This window comes from Rhinolophus ferrumequinum, chromosome 12 (genome assembly GCF_004115265.2).
Source record: "Rhinolophus ferrumequinum isolate MPI-CBG mRhiFer1 chromosome 12, mRhiFer1_v1.p, whole genome shotgun sequence".
Lineage (NCBI taxonomy): Eukaryota > Metazoa > Chordata > Mammalia > Chiroptera > Rhinolophidae > Rhinolophus > Rhinolophus ferrumequinum.
Window position 1 is genome coordinate 83830948 of NC_046295.1, and position 23037 is coordinate 83853984.

At 51.8% G+C, this 23037-nt stretch overlaps 1 protein-coding gene across 1 annotated transcript in view; it reads left to right on the plus strand.

Annotated features, from left to right (window-relative positions):
* CACNA1B (calcium voltage-gated channel subunit alpha1 B) overlaps positions 1-23037 on the plus strand; it is a 158929-nt gene that overhangs the window by 97102 nt on the left and 38790 nt on the right. Inside the window, 8 exon segments of the mRNA XM_033123225.1 lie at positions 10285-10411; positions 11983-12112; positions 12203-12262; positions 14024-14130; positions 16893-16989; positions 18666-18826; positions 21222-21359; positions 22238-22439. Of these exon segments, the coding sequence (XP_032979116.1) occupies positions 10285-10411; positions 11983-12112; positions 12203-12262; positions 14024-14130; positions 16893-16989; positions 18666-18826; positions 21222-21359; positions 22238-22439 (1022 nt within the window).

Sequence of the window (23037 nt, forward strand, 5' to 3'; positions counted from 1 at the left end):
ATATTGTTTTATTTTTGTTTTTCAGACATTCTAGTTATAGAAATGTTGCATCTACTTTGCCTGTCTTCTGTTTTTCTGTCTCTCTGATCTTTTTGAAAACTCATTCCTTATTTAGTATTTTTTGGCTCATTTCATTCCCATATATTTTGTCCCTTGCTCCACTTTCAGTCATACCTATTTTCCCTTGGACTCCTTGTGATTTCTGAGATGATCTTGGTTTTCTCTTTAACTTCTTTTCTCAGACGATTTTGTCTTTTTTTTTTTTTTTTAATTTCTCTCCTGGGTTTGGTCAGCTCTCATCTCACATCTAGTTGTCCATACATTTTCATTTTGAGCTTTTGAATCTGATTTGTGATGCTTTTTCTTACTATAGATTTCTGTTTAATTCAGTTTACTCCATGTGGGAAAGTTATGTTACAGTTTCCCTTTGCTTTGCAGTTGTTTTTTTATGTGTAGTAGTTTTATTAGCTGTAAAGTTTTCATCTTTACAATCCTCTTTTCTTCTGGCAGAAGCTTTGTGGGGGTATTGGGTTCCTTTTTCTGACAGTGAGGAAATGCGGTGCATTTGCCCTGGGCCTGCAGTTTCATGTGATTTTCCAGAGAGTAGGGGAGTGGTCTGGTAACTTACTTGCTTTCTGGTGCAACACCTTGTTCACGAGGATGATGAAATCCTGTTTCTTTGGTCAGTCATGCCTGGTGGGAATGTCTGCCTAGTTCTCATTCTTTGATAATCTCCTGTCTCTAGAGGACCCTGGGCCTCAGCCACGTGTTTCTTCCACTCCATAACTAAGCCCCTACATGTACTTCTTCTTTTCAAGTATCTCTTTTTCCTTCAGAAGCAGGACCTCCCCCAGGTTGCCACCTCCAGCCCCAGGTACTTTCCAAGCCCTTCCTTTCAAGTCCCCAGGAGCAATGCTCTGACCCAGCAGGTCTCAGTCTGTTCTCAGGACTCTCTACTCAGGCTGGGACCTCTCTTCTGATGAACATAAGTTGATGTTGTCCACGTCCCACAGCCACAAGGACCCTCCACACGGTCCCTGCCTGATCTGCAGACCACAGTTACGTGTAAATTCAGGTTTGCAGTTTCCTTCTTTCCCACGTGCTGTCAGTGTGAACTGACCTTCCCTTACTTGCCATCTGGTTTTGGAGGATATGGAGAAATTGGAGTGTCATTGTCTATGAGTGCCTGCATCATTTCTTTTTAGTTCCTGCTGGATTTGTAGTTATGACCACTCTTACATTTCTAATTTCCTTCCTTCCTTTCCTCCTTCCCTACTTCCCTTCATAAACCCTTTTCCCCTAAAGGTTTGTCTTTTTAAATAGACTATCAAAGCCTCACTCTGGCTTTCTTGATCTTCTCTATTGTATCTTTGTTTTCTGTTTCATTGATTTCTGTTCTTATGTATTATTTCCTTTCTTCTACTTTCTAAATATGGTTTTGAATTTCCAAATGTCAGAGGTTTATGTGCTTTTTTTGGTTTGCTTTTTATTTTGTTTTCTGTTGATTTCATTATTCCTACTTGTCTCTCCTTGTATTTTGTATCATCCATTTGGTTTTTATTTCCTTCTACTTGAAGAACATCTTTTCTAATTTATTTTAGTGAAGTTTGATGGTGGTACATTCTCTCAATTTGCCTGAAAAGTCATTATTTTGCCACTGTTTGTAGAAAGTTTCGTTTTGTATGGAATTCTAGTTAGTTAATTAGTTAGATAGCTAGTTAGCTAGTTAGTTAGCTAGTTAGCTAGCTAGTTATTTTCTCAGCATATGGGACTATTCCACTGTCCTCTGCCTCCTGCTGTTTCTGTTAAAAAACCATTCGTTCTTCTGACGTGTTCTTTTGTATGGCTCTGTCCTCTGTCTATGGCTGCTTACATGAAAACCTTTTTATTACGGACAGCTGGAACACTGAAAGTAGAGACACAAGTATAATGAACCGCCATGTTTCTGTCACCCACCCTCAAGAATCATCCACATTCGCCTGTCTTGTTTCACTTGTACTTTTTTTGTTATTTTAGGAAAAGTGTGTCTGTGAGCACCTCTGATAAGGGTCTAACAACTCAAAAGCGTCATTACACCCAGCAATGTTGATTACAATTCCTTAATATTATCTAATATTTATCCCAAAATAAAATTTTACCAATTATTTCAGAAATAACCTTTTACAATTGATGTGTTTGAATCAGGATCCAGATGAGATTTACTCATTTGACTTTGCTTAATCGGTCCACATGCGTTTTTACTCTGTAACAATTTCTCCCCTCGATTTCATGCATGCCACTCATCTGTTGAAGAGATGTGTCATTTGTCCTGTAGAATTGCCAACTTCTGCATGTGGTGATTGCGTCACAATGTCAGTTAGTGCATTGTCCCCTGCCCTGCATGGCCTGCTAACTGCTGCTCACTCAGGTGTGAGGCAGCCCTCAGAGCCGTGCATTATTGAAGTTGTGCTTTTCTTTTTTTTTAAAGATTTTATTGGGGAAGGGGAACAGGACTTTATTGGGGAACAGTGTGTACTTCCAGGCCTGTTTTCCAAGTCAAGTTGTTGTCCTTTCAATTTTAGTTGTGGAGGGTGCCGTTCAGCTTCAAGTTGTTGTCCTTTCAGTCTTAGTTGTGTCAGGCGCAGCTCAGCTCCAGGTCCAGTTGCCGTTGCTAGTTGCAGGGGGCACAGCCCACCATCCCTTGCGGGAGTTGAACCGGCAACCTTGTGGTTGAAAGGATGCACTCCAACCAACTGAGCCATCCGGGAGCTCAGCGGCAGCTCAGCTCAAGGTGCCGTGTTCAATGTTAGTTGCAGGGGGCGGAGCCCACCATCCCTTGCGGGACTTGAGGAATTGAACTGGCAACCTTGTGGTTGAGAGCCCACTGGCCCATGTGGGAATCGAACCTGCAGCCTCCGGAGTCAGGAGCATGGAGCTCTAACCGCCTGAGCCACCGGGCCGGCCCCCTGAAGTTGTGCTTTTGCACCCTCTTGTGTGATTCACAATGCTCAGCAGCTTCCCCGATCTTTACCCCCTAGACCTGACTAGCACCCTGTGCTTGTGACAACCAGAAAACATCCCTGGGAGGCAAAGTCGCCCCTGTTCGCGCACCACAGAGCTAGACTTGGTTGCAACCAGAGAAACTTCTTTGCAAGCTTTGCAGGCGAGGGAGCCCCAGTGTCTGGTGTCCTGCAGGGTCCGGCCTGACCTGTCCGCTGTGAGTTCTCCACCCGTCCCATTGTAGACGCCGACTGTCACCCCGATTTCACTGGGAATCACTGTTTAATGCTTTTATGATTTTGACTTTTTCTGTAAGGAAGTTCTTACCTCTCCAACTTTTGGATCTCCCTGAAATACACTTGTATTTATTTTAAGCAAGACACATGCTCGTTCTGTCCCTTTATTTATGGGTAAGTTCTAAAAATTATGAGTTGACACCTTAGGAACTCCAAATAGGACCAATGAGAGATTTAAGAAAGCTATCGCCATGAAGTTTTGGATTGTAATGTGTTTGATGTGTTTCAGTCCTTTCAACGCACTGTTCCTTTTGGTGCTGAAATTGCCCCGTTTTTGGCCCATGGAAGCCTCTTACAGTTGGCTTTTTTGACCTTCTCACATTCCCGTAGTGGTCATTGGCAGCTTGCTGGTTTTCATCAGTGACCACATGTCGCAGGATCATTGTGTGCCTTTCCCGTCCCATACCTGAGACTGGCCATTTCTCCAGGAAGCCCCATGTACTGGTCACTGATGTCCCTGGACTTCCCTTCCCCACCTCAGGGGGTGTTTGCTGCCCCTGCCTTCAGCCTCAGCCACTCTCCAAAGGACTGCCTGTGACGGCGGGAGGTGGACGGTGTGGGGTGCAGACCACTGACACCCCAGGTGGCCCTGGCCAGTATGCAGGCCAGGACAGCTGGAACTTCATTCAGACCCCGTGGTAACGGACCCACTGCGGCGTCCAGGCCCTGCGACCCGCTGCTCCTGCCCTCAGAGCTTCCCTCTCTTCCCGTGGGGACCCTTGAGGGCCTCATGTTGGTGTCCCAGAGGCCCCGCCTCTCTTGGTGACAACGGGCCATTGCCAAGATTTGCAGCATTCAGGCTTTCAGGACTGCTTTTCCTTTTTAAAGAGAAGAATATATCATGTATTCTTTTGGTATTTGTAATTCAGATGTGAGATTATAGGATTTTTATCTAATTTCTTTGATTTTTATATTTGTTTCTTTTCTCCCTTATCCTGAAGATTTTGTCCTTCTATCTTTTAATTTTTTTTTAGGGCAGTTTCAGGTTCACAGTAAAAGCGAGTCGGCCGTAGGCTCCCGGTCCCCCGCACACACAGCCCCCTCCACCATCAGCAACCCCTAAGGATACATTTGTTGCAGTCTGTGAGCCGACACCAACACATCCGCAGCACCCAGAGTCCACAGTTGACCTTAGGGTCACTCTTGGTGCTATACATCATGTGGGTTTGGACAGACATGTGACTTGTATCCACCATTATAGAATCGTATAGTTTCACTGCCCTAAAATTCCTTCTTTTTGTCATTTTCCTTTGCTTATTGTTTTCAAAGTGGTATTCTTTCAAAAATTGTATTTTCTACTTATTTGTTCCTACTGGATAGAAATACAAAGTTTTTTTGTCTAGCCACAGAGTTGCCAGTCTTTCGTGTTACTCTAAGTAATTTTTCTGTAGATTATTTTGCTTTTTTCTGTAGACACAGTTATGCTGCTGATGGACTTAATTTCTGACCCATGAACTCTTTAAAGTCTGTTTTTACATTTCCTGTTATAAGAGTTAAATCTTAATTAAATCTTAATTAACTTAAATTAAGATTTAATTAAAGAGTTAAATCTTAATTAACTCTTTTGCTTCTGATTACTGCCTGATATTTCTAACTTAATTGCACTGTGATTAGAGAACACAATCTGTGTGATGTTGAGGGGAAGTTTGCAATCCCAGAATGTGCTTTTTGGAATATTGATCATTCTAGGCTGGTTATTTCTTTAAGAACCAAAAGACTCAGAAAGAACCTTTGACTCCCCACCCCTACTCCCCAACTGCCTAACGGAATTCAGAGAGGAAAACCTGTTTAAAGGTAGGGAGCATTATCAGTGTGGCAGACCTTGAGAATCCTAGCCAAGGCTGTTAGACTCCCCTCTGTGTCCCATTGTTCCCGGGGTCCCAGCAAGGTTTGTTTACATGCTTGCTCTTTCCGTGTAGTTTCTCTTTGAAGTCCCAGGCCCCTGACCCCCTTCTCCTCACTTCCGAAGGGCATATAAGCCTTAGCTGCCCAAGGTGCCCCTTCGGGTCCTATACTTAGGGAACCCCATATTTACCATCCTCTGTGTGTTAATGAAAGCTTCACTAGAATTAAATGACAAAGTATTATTCAAGGGTCTTAAGATTTGCAAATCAGGAAACACTGCACTACCAGATGGCACCCAGAGTGTCCTGAAGAAAACAGAAAAGCTGAGAGTTCTTATAGTAAAAAGTACATTCTTGAGAAGAATCGGTCCTGAGGGCTTAGCTTCTGGACTGGTCCGAGGAGGTCATCTCCCAGATGTCAGGCCAACTGGACACGCATGCGAATATTCTTCCCCGAGTTCTCCAGAGGGCTAGCTGTAGGAGTCACATACCGCCAAGCAAGTGAGTTCAGAAGTTTAAGTCCTCAGCTTACAGGAAAGCAAAATCTCTTCCTCAGGTTTCAACTCATTGGGACTTAAGCAATTTTGTTAGCTTAGCTGTGGTGACTCCATGTTGTTTCTTTACTCTTTCCTCAGTATGTAATGAATCTGGTCATTTTCTCCTGTTAATCTGTCTCGTGTTAATTTGATTATTAGTCCAGCCAGAAGAACTTAGAAGGGTAGAAGGAAAATTATTTTTCTGCCCCGACAGTGGTTCCCTTTGAGACATATTTACAGCTGCTTTCTGCCTTAGCATGTGGTCAACATTTGTAAATGTTCCATGCGAGCTTAAAAGGAGTATGTTTTCTTTAATTTGGGGATCTCGGGGCTTTTTATGTTTGCTGAATCGTTTGTTAGCTGTATTGCATAATAGTCTATATATTTCCTAATATTTTGCGTGATCGACCTGTTGATAATTGAGAGAGGTGCATTGGTATACCTTCTGGTAGACCTGTCCACTCTTATTCACACATATATACACACATATTTAATGCAGTCATTTGGAATAGTGACACGTGCAGCTCAATAAAGAAAATAATCTAACAGATGACGAAGCACTATCGCATATGTTTCTAAAATAGTAACTATGAGTGTTAGCTGTTCAGGGTCCATGCGCCTGATGCTTTGAAAGGCTGAAATTCAAAACGTCAGAGTTTGAAGTCAGGAGAGGTTTATTGGTTGAGGACATGGGAACCACGTTTTGCCAGAGTTCGGGCTTCTTTTATGTCGAGGGCGAGGGATGGGAGGGGCTGTGCTTGTACAACTCCATCTGCCTGCGGACGCCCTAATGCCCAGCTCTGCCACCTGTGACAGTGTTCTCCTAAGGACATCGCAGGTGGCACGAGGTGGCCTCAGACAGGCGAGCATCCCTCTGCTACATGTGTTTCTAAATCTCTTTTGAGAGACTTTTTCTTTTATTTCTTTAAAAAAAACAAAAACGTTTTATTAAAATATATGTGTTTAATATCTATGTTTTAAGCTACTTTATATGTGAGTAAAATTGTTGTTTCTCTCTAGAGCTGAACCTTTTGTCATCTTGTGGTGATTCTCTTTAATTAATAATGATGTTTTTCCTTGAAGTGTATTTTTCAAATGTGAATATATACATGAGATTTTTTCTTTTTAAATGAACCTTTGCTGTGTTATCTTTTTCTTTCTTTTGACTTGCATCCTTTGTGTGGCCTTATAGTTTAGGCTTGTCTCTTGGAAAGTACATATAAGTGTATTTTTAAAAAAACCCAGCTGGATAATCTATGTCAGTCAGTAGTCAGGTTCAGTTTGTTTATATTTATTGTGATTATTTACTTACTTGGATTTGCTTCATCCTTTTTAGATTCTGACTTTTGTTCCATTTTCCTCCTTTCCTTCATTTTTACTGTTGAATAATTTGTTGTTCATTTGCTTACGTATCACATTCCCCCACACTAGTTTAAAAACTAAGAATTCTACTTCTGTTTTTAGTGGTTGTCCTCAGGATTCTAGCATTAGTCTTCCTAAGTCCCCTTGTGAGCAGTACTGACCCCTCAGCCCAGCAGCCTTGCTCCCAGCTTCCTCGTCACTCTGTCTAGCGTTGGACTCCTTCTCTGATCTCGCAAATTCAATGTCATCATTATATTTTGACTTTACAGAGACTATGTTTATTTAGATTCAGTGTCTTGCCTTACTAATTTTTGGCTTACCTTTTGTTCTTGCATCTCAGACCTTCCTTTAACATTGTTTTCTGTCTTCGTGAAGTACAGACATTCCTGCTATAACATAACGTATACATTCCTGAAAATGCCATGACTGACAGTAGGCCTTTTTGGGAAAAACAGGCATGCGAGCACGTCATTCACGGTCTGTGCAGCTGCAACCAGATCACGACCCAAAGTGAGAGCAGTCCTAAGAGAAATCCTGGAAGGCACGTCTCTGGGCCTTTGCACCCAGCATCGAGGCTTGGCCCTGGTCTCTCCTTCCAGATGGGCTCCCGGAGGGCATTTGCTTCGGCTACAGAGGCCGGAGGGGGTTGGCCTGTGGCTGGGGAGGGACTCACTTCTCTGTGTGTTGCCCCTCCTTTCCTCAGACTCTGAGCTTTTCCTCCTTCCCCAGTGAGAGTGCTGCCTTGTGCTCTTGTACTGCTCATAGGACAGCGGCCTCAGGCAAAAGGTGGCGTCCCCTGCTCCCGAGGATGACGCTTTGGTTTGTCCGTGTGTTGCCTCCCAGTGCCTGAAACCTTCGGGTATGCGTTTTGTCCAGCTCTTAGATTTGTTTTCAGTGGGAGGATGAGTCCACTGGAACCTTCTCTGCCACAGGCCATTGAAATGCTGGGCCAGTTTTATAGACTTTTATTGCTTGTTCTTTTTTTAATATTAATTTTTAATTTTGTTACATATTTATTTTTAGTTCTTTTATACTCATCTGTTACTTGTGGTTTCTGCTGACTTTCACACAGGGTGACCTTTCTACCTGTATATTGGGTGATGTTTTAATTGGAGTTCATAGATGACTACCCTAACCCACCTTTTCTCAGCTGGGGCTGAGATACTTAAGCCCTACAGAAAATGAACTGATTGATTGACTGCTTGTTCAGTTCTCCGAAGGGTGGTACATTGCTGGTGCCATTCCAAAAATGGAGGAGAAAAATGCTGTCTACACCGCAGATGGATGTCCGGAGACAATTGGGCTTAAATTCCCTTCTAGCTGAGAAGGGGACTCCGTGGGTCAGATGGGGTGCTTTTGCCAGAGGGCATTTACGTTTGCTTTCCCAGACGCTCAGGGCGCCACTGCCACCGGCTGGGCTCACTCGAGCCCGTGGGGGCAGTACTCTAACAGGAAGCTCAGTCATTCGGTGCCCGGCAGTGGGCATTGGTGGACCACGTGCCCTCAGCTCCGCCTCAGGTTCTTACTCTGGAGAATGGAGACAGCAGTACCCGCCAGTGAGTGCCTGTACCCGGAGGAAGGCACCATGTCCGCATGTGCCTGCTTCTGGTGAAGTCCCCTCCCTTTGCCAGTCCCCTGTGCCGTCTTGCTGACTGTCTTCTATTTCAGTGATTTAATTGTTGTTACTGCTAAGTGGTTTTTTTTTAGTAAACTTCTAACAATGAATTTATTTAGTCCTTTCTCATTTCAATCTCCCTTTTTTCTCAGTCTGCTTTAACTTAATTGATTTGCTTGCTGTTGTAAATCTACTTCAAGAGAAGTATTTCCATCCAGGCGTTGGCATCTTTGTTCCACTTCTCTTGAGCAGCAGAACTCTTCATAGAGTCCATGTTTGTGGGGTTTTTTTTGTTTATTTGTTTACCATTTTACTTATTCTTGAGTTTGCTTTATTGTTATAGTGGAAGAGTCTGAAAAGCCATGGTTTTAAAATAATAAATGTTTCTTAATTTGAGAGTAATGCATGATCATCATGGAAAATTTTTTGGATGTTAGAAGTATAGTGAAAAGAATTAAAATCACTTTCAGAAAGCCATTCAGAGATCACCATTTATTATTTCGGTGCTATTTCGTTCCCCATATATGTTGTTTTTTGTAGTTGAGCTTATCTGGGATAGACAAGTATGTAGTCTGTCTTGTTTTTAACTTACCATACCATAAGCATCTTCCTTTGTCATTTAAACTATTTGTAGGCATTCTTAATATTCAGAGTATGATGTTTCATGTATACTGGGCATATATAGTCAATATCCTATGGTTGTACATTTTATAAGTTTTTGTTATTGTAAAAGAACTTGTAACAACCACCTCTGTGAGTACAGATTTTTGTGCACATCCTTGATTTCCTCAGGAGATAGGTTTTACAAGTTAAATCAACAGATAGAATTTTTTAGGCCTTTAAATAAGCATTTCTGACCAGCTTTCTTAGAAGACGGTGTGATTTCTGCCTTTGGCAGGGGACTCCAGTGGTGCCAGTGGGGAATTCCAATGGTGAAGAGCAAAGGTCATGGTCATTCTAACCCTGGGGATTGTGACTTGTGGGAACCAAGTTGGGGAGGGCATGCAGAGAGCCTAGGATGGTCGAGGGAAGGGGGAATGAGGAGTGGGGAGTAGGGTGGTGCCTGCTGGACAGCACCCTGTGCTGAAGTCCTCCTTGGGCCAGCGCCCTCTGAAGTAAGTCCCTGGCACAGTAAGTCCCAGGGCCTTCCCTCGGGCCCTGAAGGAGAGGACCCAGGCGTGGTCTGACTGCACCGCCTGGTTCAGAGTGCACCTGTGGTCCAGGGCCAAGGTCCCACAGAGGCAGCCACGTACCGTCTTTTTTCGAGGGGTGAATCCTGAACCAAGGGAGGGGAGCCTACTGGCCCCGGTCTCTGGGGCTCAGGGGGCACCTAGACACTGGCTCCTAGTGGGGGCAGAGGCGCCCACAGCCAGGGCACAGTGCTTGACCTTGGGGAAGTGAGAGGTGAGGAAGGATTCCTTCGGGGCTCTGGCAGATGGCACAGTCCTGCCCGTTACTCACCTCCATCATGATCCGACATGATTGGAGGGCGTCTCCTCTGACGCTGTGTTCTTAGCCACGTACCTTTTCCTGGGTGGGTCCACTCGCCTGTGGGGTTGGGGCTGGGAGGGCATCTGTTGCCTGGGTGAGACCTGTGTGATGTGACCTTTATGTGGCCACACCCCTAACTTGGCGGCCCTGTGTCCTTGCAGGTGGCAACGTGGACCTGGAAAGCCAAGCAGAGGGGAAGAAGGAGGTGGAAGCTGCTGAAGTGACGCACAGTGGCCCCCGACCCATCGTCCCGTACAGCTCCATGTTCTGCCTAAGCCCCACCAACCTGTGAGTCCCGCCCCTGCCCATGCTCTGTGTCACCCCGTGGTACAGAGCGAGTGCTGGGGCTGACCCCATGGGCTCTGATGCTGTGCACTTCACGTGTTAATGTCCTGATGTCACAGCAGCACACCGAGCACATATGGTCGTTCGTCACTTTACACGAGGACACGGAAGTCGTGGCTTGTCCACAGACACACAGCTCTGAGTGGTAGAGCCAGGATTTGAACGCTGACAGTGCCAGAGCCTGGCTTGAACCCCCGCCGCGGCCATTGTTTGTTTCTGCACACACGCCCCGTTCATATCCATGCGTGCACGCGTGTGGCATCCATGGGCCTGTTTACCTACCCCGCAGTCACCATGGATTTCTGACCATTGCAACTGCCATCATTAGTGCAAGCAGTAGTTATGTGCCAGATGGCATTCTAGGCTGCTGGGGACACACCACAAACAACAGAGCAGACGAGGGCCCCCTCCTTAGTAAGCTTCCCTGCTAGTGGGAGAGACAGGCAGCAAAGGAGACCAATACGGAAAGGACGGAAGATGTCCCATGTCCCATGGGGTCAGCACTAAGGGAACACAGAGCTGGGGGTGGAATTGCCGCTGTTGGGGCCAAATTAGGGGGAAGGTCAGGTTGTCCTCAGCAGGAGGCGGGGTGGAGCAGGTGTGTGAGGGAGGGGCTCAGAGGACATCAGGGTCCCCACTCTGTGCGTTGGCTATCTGTCCTGCCAGCCTTCTGCTTTTGGCACCCTGCAGCCTCTCACGTCAGTTCCTCCCCCTTCCCTTCACTGAGCACAGGTATTGGGAGCCTGTACTGCTTTGCTTAGGTTTGGGAGGAAAATGGTGCTGGAGACAGAGCTGGCCCCTGGCTGTCACAGTGACCGTTGAGGAGGGACAGCTGTGTGCCCGATCAGTACAGGGCTGGCGCCGCTGAGAGGGAGGTCCTGGTGTCTGGGAGCAGGTGGGGACAGCCAGGGGAGCTGTCCTGGAGGAAGGCTGGGGCCCAGCTGAGACCTGAGGGGAGGAGAGTGAAGGTGAAGAGGGAGCAGCCTGTCTGTAGAGAGGAGGGAATTTGCAGCCGTCCTGATGTGAGTGGTGCTGAGCTCAGGGCAGCTGCAGGCGGAATTGGCTGGAGAGGCACAGAGGTACACAGCGCCTGTCACGTGTCCTACGGAGAAACCAGACGCAGAGGAGAAAGGCTGTGAGCAGTTAGGGAAAGGTGGTGACACAGCCTGACTGCCCTTGAGCAGAATCCTTTGGTGGGAAGACTGGAGACAGGCAGACCCCTTAGTAGGTGGTCTGTTTTGATGGGGCAGTCATAGTGGAGAGGTTCAGAAGTGAAATGTTGGGGAAAATCTGCAGAATTTGATGATAACTCAGATGTGGAAAGGGAGGCCGATGTCAGGGAGGACACCCAGAGCCTCTCTTGGCAGCTGGGTCCTGCGGGCGGCCAGGGTAGGGCAGCCAGCGTAGGGCGGCCAGGGCACGCCCTCCTGAGACGCACCTGCCAGGCTGGTGGGCAGGGGGAGCCCAGCGGGGGCGCGCGTGTGTGGTCCTCTCTGAGCGCGCTGCGTCCCCAGGCTCCGTCGCGCCTGCCACTACGTCGTCACCTTGCGGTACTTCGAGATGGTCATCCTCGTGGTCATCGCTCTGAGCAGCATCGCCCTGGCCGCCGAGGACCCTGTACGGACGGACTCGCCCCGGAACAACGTGAGCGCGCCGTCAGGGAGCGGAGGGCAGGGACGCCCGGGCTGCTCGGTGCCGCCCGCAGCCCCTGAGGTTGCCCCCTTCTGGTTTCAGGCCCTGAAGTACCTGGACTACATTTTCACAGGCGTCTTCACCTTCGAGATGGTGATCAAGGTGAGCTGTGCGCTCTCCGGCCGACCCCAGTGCTTTGCTCCTCCTGCCTCGTGACTGTGACCAACCCGGGCCGGGCCGTGTCCCCGTGGGAGGGCCTGTGGGGACTGTGCCCTGTGTGTGGGCTGTGTGTTGTGGGAAGGAGGCCCCCGTTCACTGAGGACTCACCCCAGCGTCGCATAAGCCTCAGGACAGCTCCCCGCCAGAGCCTTGTTCCCACCGAGCTTCTGACCTTCCCGAGGGGCCTCGGCAGGGAGGCGGGGCCTCAGCCACAGGGCATGTTGCCAGTGCCTGGAAGGGCAGTCGCAACTTTGCAGTCTCTTCCTGAAAGTCAAGGGGACATTAACCCCTAGGCAGGGTCCTACGTCCCTGCGTGGTACTCGTGACGCGAGTGGGGAACAAAGCCCCGGCACACAGGTTCAGACAGAGTGATGAGTAACACAGGTGTATTTGGGAGCCAGTGTCCCTCCAGAGGCCAATGCTCTGGTCAGCACAGAAGGTTACACAGAATAGAATAGAATTTAATAATGAGCCAAGTTCTAGAGTATATCGGGATGGAGAAGGTCCCTGGTCCGGGAGAGGCGACTGGGTCCACGTCGGGTCTCAGGCGAGCGGGTCTTGCAATGAGGAGCTTCGGAGAGTCCGGGAGTATCGCAGCTTGCACCTTGCAGAGGGTCTTAGCCGGAGCGCCCAGTCAGACCACTCATGGCACTCATGGCTCTGGAGGTCTGCTTTTATCCTCTTTTCTTTGGCCTTGTTTACTTCTTAGGTGATAACCAGAAGTGGTTTTGGTGAACGTGTTTACCAGTTTTGTTATGCTCTGTTTCACACATAATAGACATGTTTATTTTTACTTCACTCTTATCAGCCTCACACATGTGCAGCCATAGTCTTGTCCCTACTAGTAAACAACTTGTTTTGCAAACCTCAATCCAACATTTTATATGCTCTACACAGGGCGGGGCCTTGGGAGGAAGGAGGGGCCTCGGACTGGGGGTGGGGCCTGGGCAGGGAGGAAGGGCCTTGAGCAGGGGAGGCAGGGGACGGGGCTCAGGCCGGAACTTGGACAGGAAGAGCCCAGACAGGGCTGATGAAGACTTTGCTTTCAGAGGGCTCCAGTATTTGGTGGCAGATGAACCCCATTTCACTGAGACTTGTGTTTTGTCTGAGCTCCAGGCATCGCTGCCTTGTCCATGTGTGACGAGTGGCTGGTGTGTGTTCAGGTGTCTGCATGTGCATCCGTGTGCATTATCTGACTGTGGTATGGCTTACTGTGTGCTGTGCATGTGACTCAGGTTGGCTTTTATTGTGTGTGTGTCCACATGTCACCCTATCCTTGCAAACTCCGGCCGGAGGTGTTGTCATCCCAGTTTACAGACGAGGAAACAGGCTTAGAGGCATTGTCAGAGCTCTACTTGTGGCAGAACCAGGTCCCTGTGAATGCCACCAGCCCTTCGTCCTCATGCAGGATCTGGCCAGGTGTGGGCACCCTGGGCCATGTGCCTGCAGCCCAGGCTCCAGGGGAGTTGGGGGCCCAGACAGGATCTTAGCTATCATGACCATGTCTGGATCTTGGGGGTCAGTGCCCCCCCAATTGAGGTCCAAAGCCCACGAGGACCTTAAAGGGTGTGCCTGGGCCTGATCCTCTATCCCTGGGAGGGCATGAGCTGGAGCAGCACCCTTTTCCCAACCCCACGACTCTGGGGTCTGGCTCTGCCTCCGTTCTGAAGTACCCTGTACCTCAAAATGTGTCTCTTCCCAAAGATGATCGACTTAGGGCTGCTGCTGCATCCTGGGGCCTACTTCCGGGACCTGTGGAATATTCTGGACTTCATTGTGGTCAGTGGCGCCCTGGTGGCGTTTGCCTTCTCGTAAGTACCCACGTGTGCTCTGGATGTGACCTGGGGCAGCCCCCAGATCCGAAGTGGGATGGGCGCCGGGCACGGAGCAACACTGGTGCCAGGGGCTGTTTGGAGCCCACCGTCCTCTGTCTGGGCCCCGGCTGTGGGGTTGGGAGGACCTCAAGGCCTGCTTGTGCCTGACTCGGCCTTTAGTTCTGAAATAGGGTGGGCGGGCCTCTGGCTTATTTGGCATCTGTCTCTTCCCGTCTTTCCCAACAACTTTCGACTTTCGCTTCCCAACCTCAGCTGTGTTGCTTGGCCAGCCAGAGCTGGCAGGTGCCTGGGCATCTATCCAGCGGGTGTTGGGCATTTTCTCCAGTTCCCTAGTGAGTGACGCTCAGCCCCATTGTGTCTGGGCCTGGAGTGGCTCCCCCAGTGTGCGTGGCAGCGGGGGTGAGTCATGTGTGGAGGGCCTGGGTGCAGCTGGGGGAGACACGGGTAAGTGGTGGCATGAGATGCAGGCCAGGGAAGACCCAAAGGGCGCAGGTGCTGAGGGCCGGGCCCCTACGTTCTCTGAGCTCGCGGGAGGTGCGTGCCTCCTCACTGACTCTCTTCTCTTTGTCTCCCTGTTGCTGGACTCTCGGTAGGAGCTTCATGGGGTAATGCCTTCCCTCTGTTCCCTCTTACTGCCCCACGTCCGGGCACACTGACAGCCCTAGGGGCCTCCTCCTCTCTCCGGCTGCATGCTGCCAGGAGCCATATTCTTAGGCCATGAGTGCCTGCCTCGCCTCTGGGTCTCTGTGGGGGCTGGGTGGGGCTGGGCATGGTCAGCCCTTGGTGAGGGGGTTCCCGTGAGCAGGTGTCAGACTGCCTGCTAGAGACTGGGGTCACTCAGGCCCTGAGGTACTTTCCTGTGGGTTCCTTTCCAGAAACAGCTTCCCTCTTTCTCTCCACACCTCCTTGCAGCGCCCTGTATCTCCTCGTTCTGTATAAAGGAGGTGACAGCTTTTCCAGTGCCAGTGAGGGACTCTGGGAATGAGAGTGGGGACGGGGTGAGATCGAGCTGCAGTTTCAGAGCAACAGAAAGACCCTGAGCTGGAGGAGAGCAGTGCGGCCTCTAGACGTTCAGAGCATACACAGCCCCCGGGTCCCTCCCACGGTTCCAAGGAGATAAAAGCAGCCTCTCGTCCCCTGTCACCCATTTCCCTGTGCTGGTGTCTGGTGGAAGCTGGTTTGGGGGTGGGTGTCAGGACAGTAGGCTTTCCCACCTGGAGCTTGGAAGAAGGCCCCAGCAGGGTCCTGAAGGAGAGGGAGGACCCAGCCAAGCTCTCCTTCCCCACGGAACTGCTGCCTGGGCCTCCTACTCACTCTCCCCAGAGCCTGGTTGAACCCAAGAAAGCCCATTGGGGTGGGGGCTGCCCTGAACTTGGGGAAAAGTGACCTTAGAGCAGGATGGACAGGGCCTGGAGTCCTGAGCCTTCAGCAGCCCCTCCCCCCTTAGTGGGGTGTGGCCTTGCTTCTGCAGGTGGCCTCCCCAGCCCCCAGAGTCTGCCAGCCTGAGGGAGCCACCAGGTCCACTCTGGCTTCCTCTTATGGTCCCTGATCTGGTCCCAAAGGTCCTGGACCTCTGAGCCTGCTTCTGGTGCCTGGAACTTTCTTGACCCGACTTCCAGTCCCAATCGCTGGCCTGCCCCTCCCTCCTTCAGCTCATCCTTCTCCCTCCCTCAGCTCTCCCTCCTCCCTCCCTCAGCTCACCCTCCTCTCTCCCTCAGCTCTCCCTCCTCCCTCCCTCAGCTCACCCTCCTCCCTCCCTCAGCTCTCCCTCCTCCCTCCCTCAGCTCTCCCTCCTCCCTCCCTCAGCTCACCCTCCTCCCTCCCTCAGCTCACCCTCCTCCCTCCCTCAGCTCACCCTCCTCTCTCCCTCAGCTCTCCCTCCTCCCTCCCTCAGCTCATCCTCCTCCCTCCCTCAGCTCTCCCTCCTCCCTCCCTCAGCTCTCCCTCCTCCCTCCCTCAGCTCACCCTCCTCCCTCCCTCAGCTCACCCTCCCTTCCTCTCTCCCTCTCTCCCCCTTGGTCCGTCCTCTGTTCACCCTTGTCTCTTGCATTGCCTCTGTGTTCCTTCCTCTGTATCCATTGACTGGTCTCTTTCTTAGTCTCCTGCCCTCCTCCCCTCCCTCTAGCCGCCCCACTCTCCTCCTCCTGTCCTACTGTGTTTCCCACCATTGGAGGAGTGCTAGGGCAGCGGAGAGAGGGCAGGCACGGAGGTCTTGACATGTGCCCCTTACCTCCCTCTCGCGGGAGAAACCAGACCTTCCAGGAGGTTCCAGGACACCGGTGCACTGCTTGTCAACTTCTCGTGCTGACCCTGGGCTGGCTCAGCAATTCTGGTGCAGCCCCTTCCCCCACCCCACTTACTCCCACTGCTGGTCTCAGCCTGGTGGCTGGAGCAAGCTGGTTCAGGGTAGGTGTCGGGAGTCCCGGGATGGCAGCAGGAGCTAACGTGGTCTGGGCGAATAGGTTCTTTTCCATCGGGAAGCTCTGCTCTCCAGGGTCACCAAGTCCTGCCACGCACCTGGTCCTGTCCACTCAGTGAGGCCATAGCCAGGCACCAGTGGGAGGACACGCAGCGGCCTGTGGTGCCTGTGAGGCCGGTGCCTCCATGCTCCCAGGTCCTCTGCCCTGGGGCCCAAGACAGAGTGCCTGGCGGGGGGGCGACCCAGACCCCAGCAGTCTTCATGGGGGTAGCACAGGTGTGCATCCTGCCTGTCTGCATATGTGGCTTCTCCCTTCTAGAGGATCCAAAGGGAAAGACATCAACACCATCAAGTCCCTGAGAGTCCTGCGTGTCCTACGGCCCCTCAAGACCATCAAACGGCTGCCTAAGCTCAAGGTGATAGCCTGGGGGTCGGACTCTAGAAGTGTGCAGGGCTGTGCATACATGTGTGTGGGTATGCGTGTGAGTGTGGGCATGAGTACACATGCATGTGTGCTGTGTGTGTAGGTGTGTGCATGCCTGTACACCCAGGGTGCACACGTGTGAGTGAGCCTGTGTGCTGTGCATTGTGGTGTGTACAGGTGTTAGGTGTGTGCACATGTATATGTGTACGTTCGTGCATGTAAGTGCATGGGCGCACATGCATGTGCACTGTGCATGTGTGTGTGCATGCCTTGGAGTGCACACATGTGAGTGAACATTGTATGCTGTGCACTGCGGGGTACACACGTGTTATGTGTGTGTGCTGTGGGTGTGTACATGTGTGTTTGTACATGCATGTGTGCACAGGCTGCATGTGTGTTGTGGTGCGCATGTGTGCATGTAACTGACCCTATCCCGCTGTAGCTGCCTGCATGGGGTGGGGACGCTCGAGGCTGAGGGATAACCCACGTTGGCTTTTCTCAGATCTCGCTGGCATGGGTGGGTTGGGCTCTCTCAGCTCTGTGGCCCTTATTCCCAGCAGCGCCCTGCAGTGACACCGGGCAGGCAGGGTGTGTCCCTCAGCAGGTGCAGTGCTGAAGGAGGGGCTGCCCATAGAGGCAGGAGCCCCTGAGGGAGGTGTGGGGGGGCCCTGACAGATGGGTGTGGCTGAGTTTCTGGATAAAGAGAAAAGTGTGAACCCAAACTCTTAGTTGTGATAAAACCTAGCGGTTTCCGAGCTGAGCCTGTGAAATGCTGTGTGCTTGCACGTGTGTAATGCAAACTGTGCGACACCAGACATGGGAGCTGCAGCAGGCAGTTGCTTAGAGCCCTGTGTGGAGGGGTGGGCTGGGCGCTTACCTGAAGCAGCCGGTGGCCCTACATGTCATGTCGAGTGGGCAGTGGCTGCATTTCAGAGGCTGCCACTGGGTCTGGAGCAGGCCGGGCAGAGTCTCAGGAGCTAGCTGTGGGTTTTGCACTAGAGCAGGACAGGCGTCCCATCAGCTCCCAGGAACAGACCAGGCCCTGGCTGGTACCATAGGGAAGCCAAGCTTCAGGGGGGATGAAGTTGAGAAAACACGCAGGTGGTGCTGGTAACACGTGACAGTCACTTCTGGGACACAGAACATGCCAGAGTCCCTGTGCTGGAGCTGGCCAGGGCATCGCTCCTTTTCTGTCCTGTGTGGGTCCCACCCATGACATGGCCCAATGCAGGAGCGGGACTGGCCATGTCCCTGTCCCCACTCCTTTCTCTCCGTGTCGGCCCCTCCTGACGCAGTCAGTCTGGCTTCCGGCTGTCCTTGTTGTGTGGCTCACCTGCCCCAGGCCACCTCTTGTAGCACCTGCCCACGCCATCAGGTCCAAGGTGACCCCTTCTGAGAGAACGGCGATATCAGCCAGCTTTCTGTGCCAAGGCTGCCGGCAGAGATCCTCTCCGAGGCCACGGGCCCAAGGGCCTGGTCCCTTCCAGTGCCTGGGGTCCCTGAGGTTCTGAGCCCGAGACACCCTATCTCCTCCGTTTACTTGGGTCCCCGAGGATCTGAGCTAGCACCCCGTGCCCCTACTCCTGCCTGGGGTCCCTATGGTCTGAGCCGGCACCCGTCCCCCTCATCTGAGGGGTCCCCCCGTCTGAGTCGTCCCGTCCCCAACAGGCTGTATTTGACTGTGTGGTGAATTCCCTGAGGAACGTCCTCAACATCCTGGTGGTCTACATGCTCTTCATGTTCATTTTCGCTGTCATCGCCGTGCAGCTGTTCAAAGGGAAGTTCTTCTACTGCACAGACGAGTCCAAAGAGCTGGAGCGGGACTGCAGGTGAGTGGGGGGAAGAGGTGGGACTGCAGGTGGGCGGGGATGGGCGGAGACTGCCGCTCCCCAGGTCAGGCTCCCCCTGATGCAGACCCCCTTCTGGAGCTCATGGGCCATTGGCTGTGGCCGGAGGGCTCTCTGCCCTGCAGATTGGAGCAGCTTTCCAGTCCTGGGCCCCACAGTGGAGCAGGCAGGACACATGCCCTTAGGAGAGTGTGGAGGTACATGTGGTGTGGGCGCTGAGCCAGGAGGCATGGGCAGTTCCGTCGTCCACTGCAGTGGTCCCAGTTGTGTCTGCAAATGTGCCACTCACTACTTTCTCATGTGCTTGTGACTGGTGGCTGGTGGGCTGATTCCAGGGTGAGGGTCCCATTGGCAGTGCTGCTGTGACTGTTGGCAGACCGTCCCTTGGGCATCGCAGATGCCCAGCCCCAGGAGGCGTGCACACCCAGCTTGTCAACTGTACTTCGGTTCAGCTTTCGCAGGTGCCTCCCAGCACTTGGTAAAGTTACTCTCCCCCTGCACAGAGGGGGCTGCAGTGTCCACACCCTGCTCTACCCCTGGTCTTTCTTTGCCTTGAGCCTTTCTGGTGCCGGCAGGAAGCCTAGCGTTCCTGTGTTTAACTTTGCATGTGTGGTGGCCTTTTCCTCAGTGGATCGGCCACTTGGATATCCCTTCCTGGGACGTGTGTATGCAAGCCTTTGCCTGTTTTCCTGGAAAGGGTGTCTGCCTCTCTGGTTGATTTGTAGGAATCCTTTAAAATCCCTCTAGGAATCCCTTGCCAGATCTGTGGACCATGGACATCTGCCCCTCTGCGGGGCATCCTTTTCTGTCAGTGGTATCTTTTCAAGATCAAGTCTTGATTGTGATAGTCCCAACTTCGTACTCTGTCTGTCTGGTTAGGGCAATCTGTCCCACGGTCAGGGACATGTCCCCTTATGTTTTCCTCTAAGAGTTTTATTTTTGCCTCCCACGCTTACATGAGTGATCTACCTGGAGTGTGTTGTGTGAGCTAGGGACGAAGATAAATTTTCTGTAGGTGGGTAGCCAGTGGCCCGGCACCAGTTCTTTGAGAACATCCTTTCCCCATTGCAATGGGATGCTTTGTTTTCTCATAAAAATAGCTTATTGAGATATAATTCACATACCTTATAATTCATCCATTGAAAGTGTACAATTCACTGCTTTTTAGTGTATTCACAGATACGTGCAACCATCTCCATGGTTGATTTTAGAACATTTTCATCAGTTAAAAAAAACACACAAAAAACCTGTCCCCTGTAGCTATTATCTCTCTCTCCTCATCGGCAGCCCTAAGCAACCCCTAATCTATTGTGTGTCTCTGTCGGTGTCTGTTCTGGACATGTCACACGGGTGGAGTCACACAGCATGTGGTGTTTTGCATCTGGCTTCTTCCACTCAGTACAGGTTCTCCAAGGACGTCTGTGCTGTAGTGTGTCAGTTCTTCAGCCCCATTCCCTTCTGTAGACAGGCCACGTGTTGTGGGCTGTTCACCTGTGGGTGGGCATTTGGCTGCAGTGGTTAGTGCTGCTGTGAACACATCCACACGTTTTGTGTGGACAGATGTCCCCATTTCTCTTGAGTGGATGCTTACAAGTGGAGTTGAGGGGTCACGTGGCAACTCTCTTCTACAGTTTCAGGCTGTGCCATGTTGTTTTCCAGCATAGCTGGACAATTTTACGTTCTCACCAGCAGTGTGAGGGTTCAGATTTCTCCACATCCTCACCAACACTTATAATTTTCCTTTTTGAAAATAAGTTACAGCCGTCCCAGTGGGTGTGAAGTAGTCTCTCACTGTGGGTTTGATTTGTGTTGCCCTGATGACTCATGATTCGAGCGTCTTCTCATGTACTAATTGGCCATTTAGTGTGTCTTTGGGAAAATGTCTATTCAGCTCCTTTACCCAATGGGGTATTTGTCTCTTTTATAATTGATTATAATAGTCCTTTGTATATTCTTGATACAAGTCCCTTATCAGATAGATGATTTTCAAGTATTTTGTCCCATTCTGTGTGTCAATGGTGTCCTTTGAAGCACAAAAGCTTTAAATTGTAATACAGTCCAATGTGCCTGTTGTTTGTTGGTCATGATTCTGGTGGCGTAGCTAAGAATCCATTCCCAAATCTCAGGCCCCTGTGTTTTCTCCTACGAGTGTTCCAGTTTTAAGCTCTTTCATTTAGGCCTGTGATTCAGTTTGAGCCAGGGTTTGTGTGAAGACTGAGGAGGAGTCCCCTGCCACCCACCCTAGTGCGTGGGTACACCCAGTCATCGCAACACCACTGGTTGGACAACACTTTCCAAAAATCATTGGACTGCAGTCACGTGGGTCTCTCTGGACCCTTTACCTTTAACCTCTATCCCCTGTATTCCCTTTATCCAGGGGCCAGTATTTGGATTATGAGAAGGAGGAAGTGGAAGCTCAGCCACGGCAGTGGAAGAAATATGACTTTCACTATGACAACGTGCTCTGGGCCCTGCTGACACTGTTCACGGTCTCCACGGGAGAAGGGTGGCCCATGTGAGTCCTCACCTGACGCCCCACGCTGCTCAGGCTGGAGCACAGGGTGCTAGGCAGGGAGGCTCAGCGCGTCCTTTGTGTTTCAGTCACTCAGCAAAATCCTGCAGGCCCCTAGACTGGCAGGTGCATGTGGCCCTGCCCTCCAGAGTGGCGGCCTGGGGAAGAGGACGGGTAAACCAGAGAGTGCAGCTTTGTGGTCTCCTGGACATCCTTCCTGAGAGGCTGGAGGCCAGAGGGAGGGTGGGGATCCTGGGCGTCTCCTTGTGCTTAGCCCGCTGGCCTCAGCTAAGGCAGCCGAGGGACGCAGGTGTTTAGTGCCACATGGGATGGCAGGGGGCTTCCTCTGGGGCTGGGAGGACCACCCCTCAGGAGGTGGGATCAGTGCTCTGGCAGGAGACCCTGCTGAGCCCTGGCTTCCCGAAGGCAGGTGAGCTGGCTGTGAGTGGGTGTAAGCTGGAAGTAGGCTGGGTGTGAGTAGATAGGCTGGGTGTGAGCAGGTGGCCTGGGTGTGAGCTGGGATTGAGGTGGGTGTCAGTGAGGGTGCTAAGTGTGAGGGGTGTGAGCAGGTGGCCTGGGTATGAGCTGTGCAGGACAGAACTGCCATGGCTCTTCCACTTCTCCTGGGGACGGGCCCTCAGGCCCCTGGGACTCCCCTCAAAGGCCCTCCAGCAGCCCTGAGTGCAAGCCCCTCGTTCGGGATGGCACCCTCCCAGGGAGAGATGGCGGACCTGGGGGTCGGCTTGGCCACACTTTGGCAGAGCCCTCCCTGGGCTCAGCCTCCTCCGTCTCACTGTCTCCAGACTCAGGTGTGGGAGCCTGAGTCATGACTCAGGGCTGTGTCCTTGTGGGCTCCCCTGACGGACATTCGCTCTGGCCAGGGTGCTGAAACACTCCGTGGACGCCACGTACGAGGAGCAGGGCCCGAGCCCCGGCTACCGCATGGAGCTGTCCATCTTCTACGTGGTCTACTTCGTGGTCTTCCCCTTCTTCTTTGTGAACATCTTCGTGGCTTTGATCATCATCACCTTCCAGGAACAGGGGGACAAGGTGATGTCTGAGTGTAGCCTGGAGAAGAACGAGGTAGGTGGCTCGCTGCCCGCCAGGTAGACGCTCCACTGCTGGGCGCCCAATGGGTACTGTGGTGGGGCCTGACCTCTGCACGGTTTCCTTCTGCACGGGTCCCTAGTTGTGGGGTCAGGCTACTGACCCCCACTGTCGCCCAGCACGGGACAGGGAGAGACTATGTCCGGAGCTCCCTGGAAGAAGAGACGACAGGCGCAGTGTGTGGTGGGCACAGCCGTGGGGTCCCCCTGAGTCCCGGCGCCCTGTCTCCCCATTGGGTCCCCCGAGTCCTGGCGCCCTGTCTCCCCATTGGGTCCCCCGAGTCCCGGCGCCCTGTCTCCCCGTGGGGTCCCCCCGAGTCCCGGCACCCTGTCTCCCCATGGTGTCCCCCCGAGTCTCAGCGCCCTCCCTCCCCATGGAGTCCCCCGGAGTCTCAGCACCCTCCCTCCCTGTGGGGTCCCCCTGAGTTCCAGCACCCTCCCTCTCCGTGGGGTCCCCCTGAGTCCCAGCGCCCTCCCTCCCCATGGGGTCCCCCCGAGTCCCAGTGCCCTGTCTCCCCATGGGGTCCCCCGGAGTCTCAGCACCCTCCCTCCCCGTGGGGTCCCCCCGAGTCACG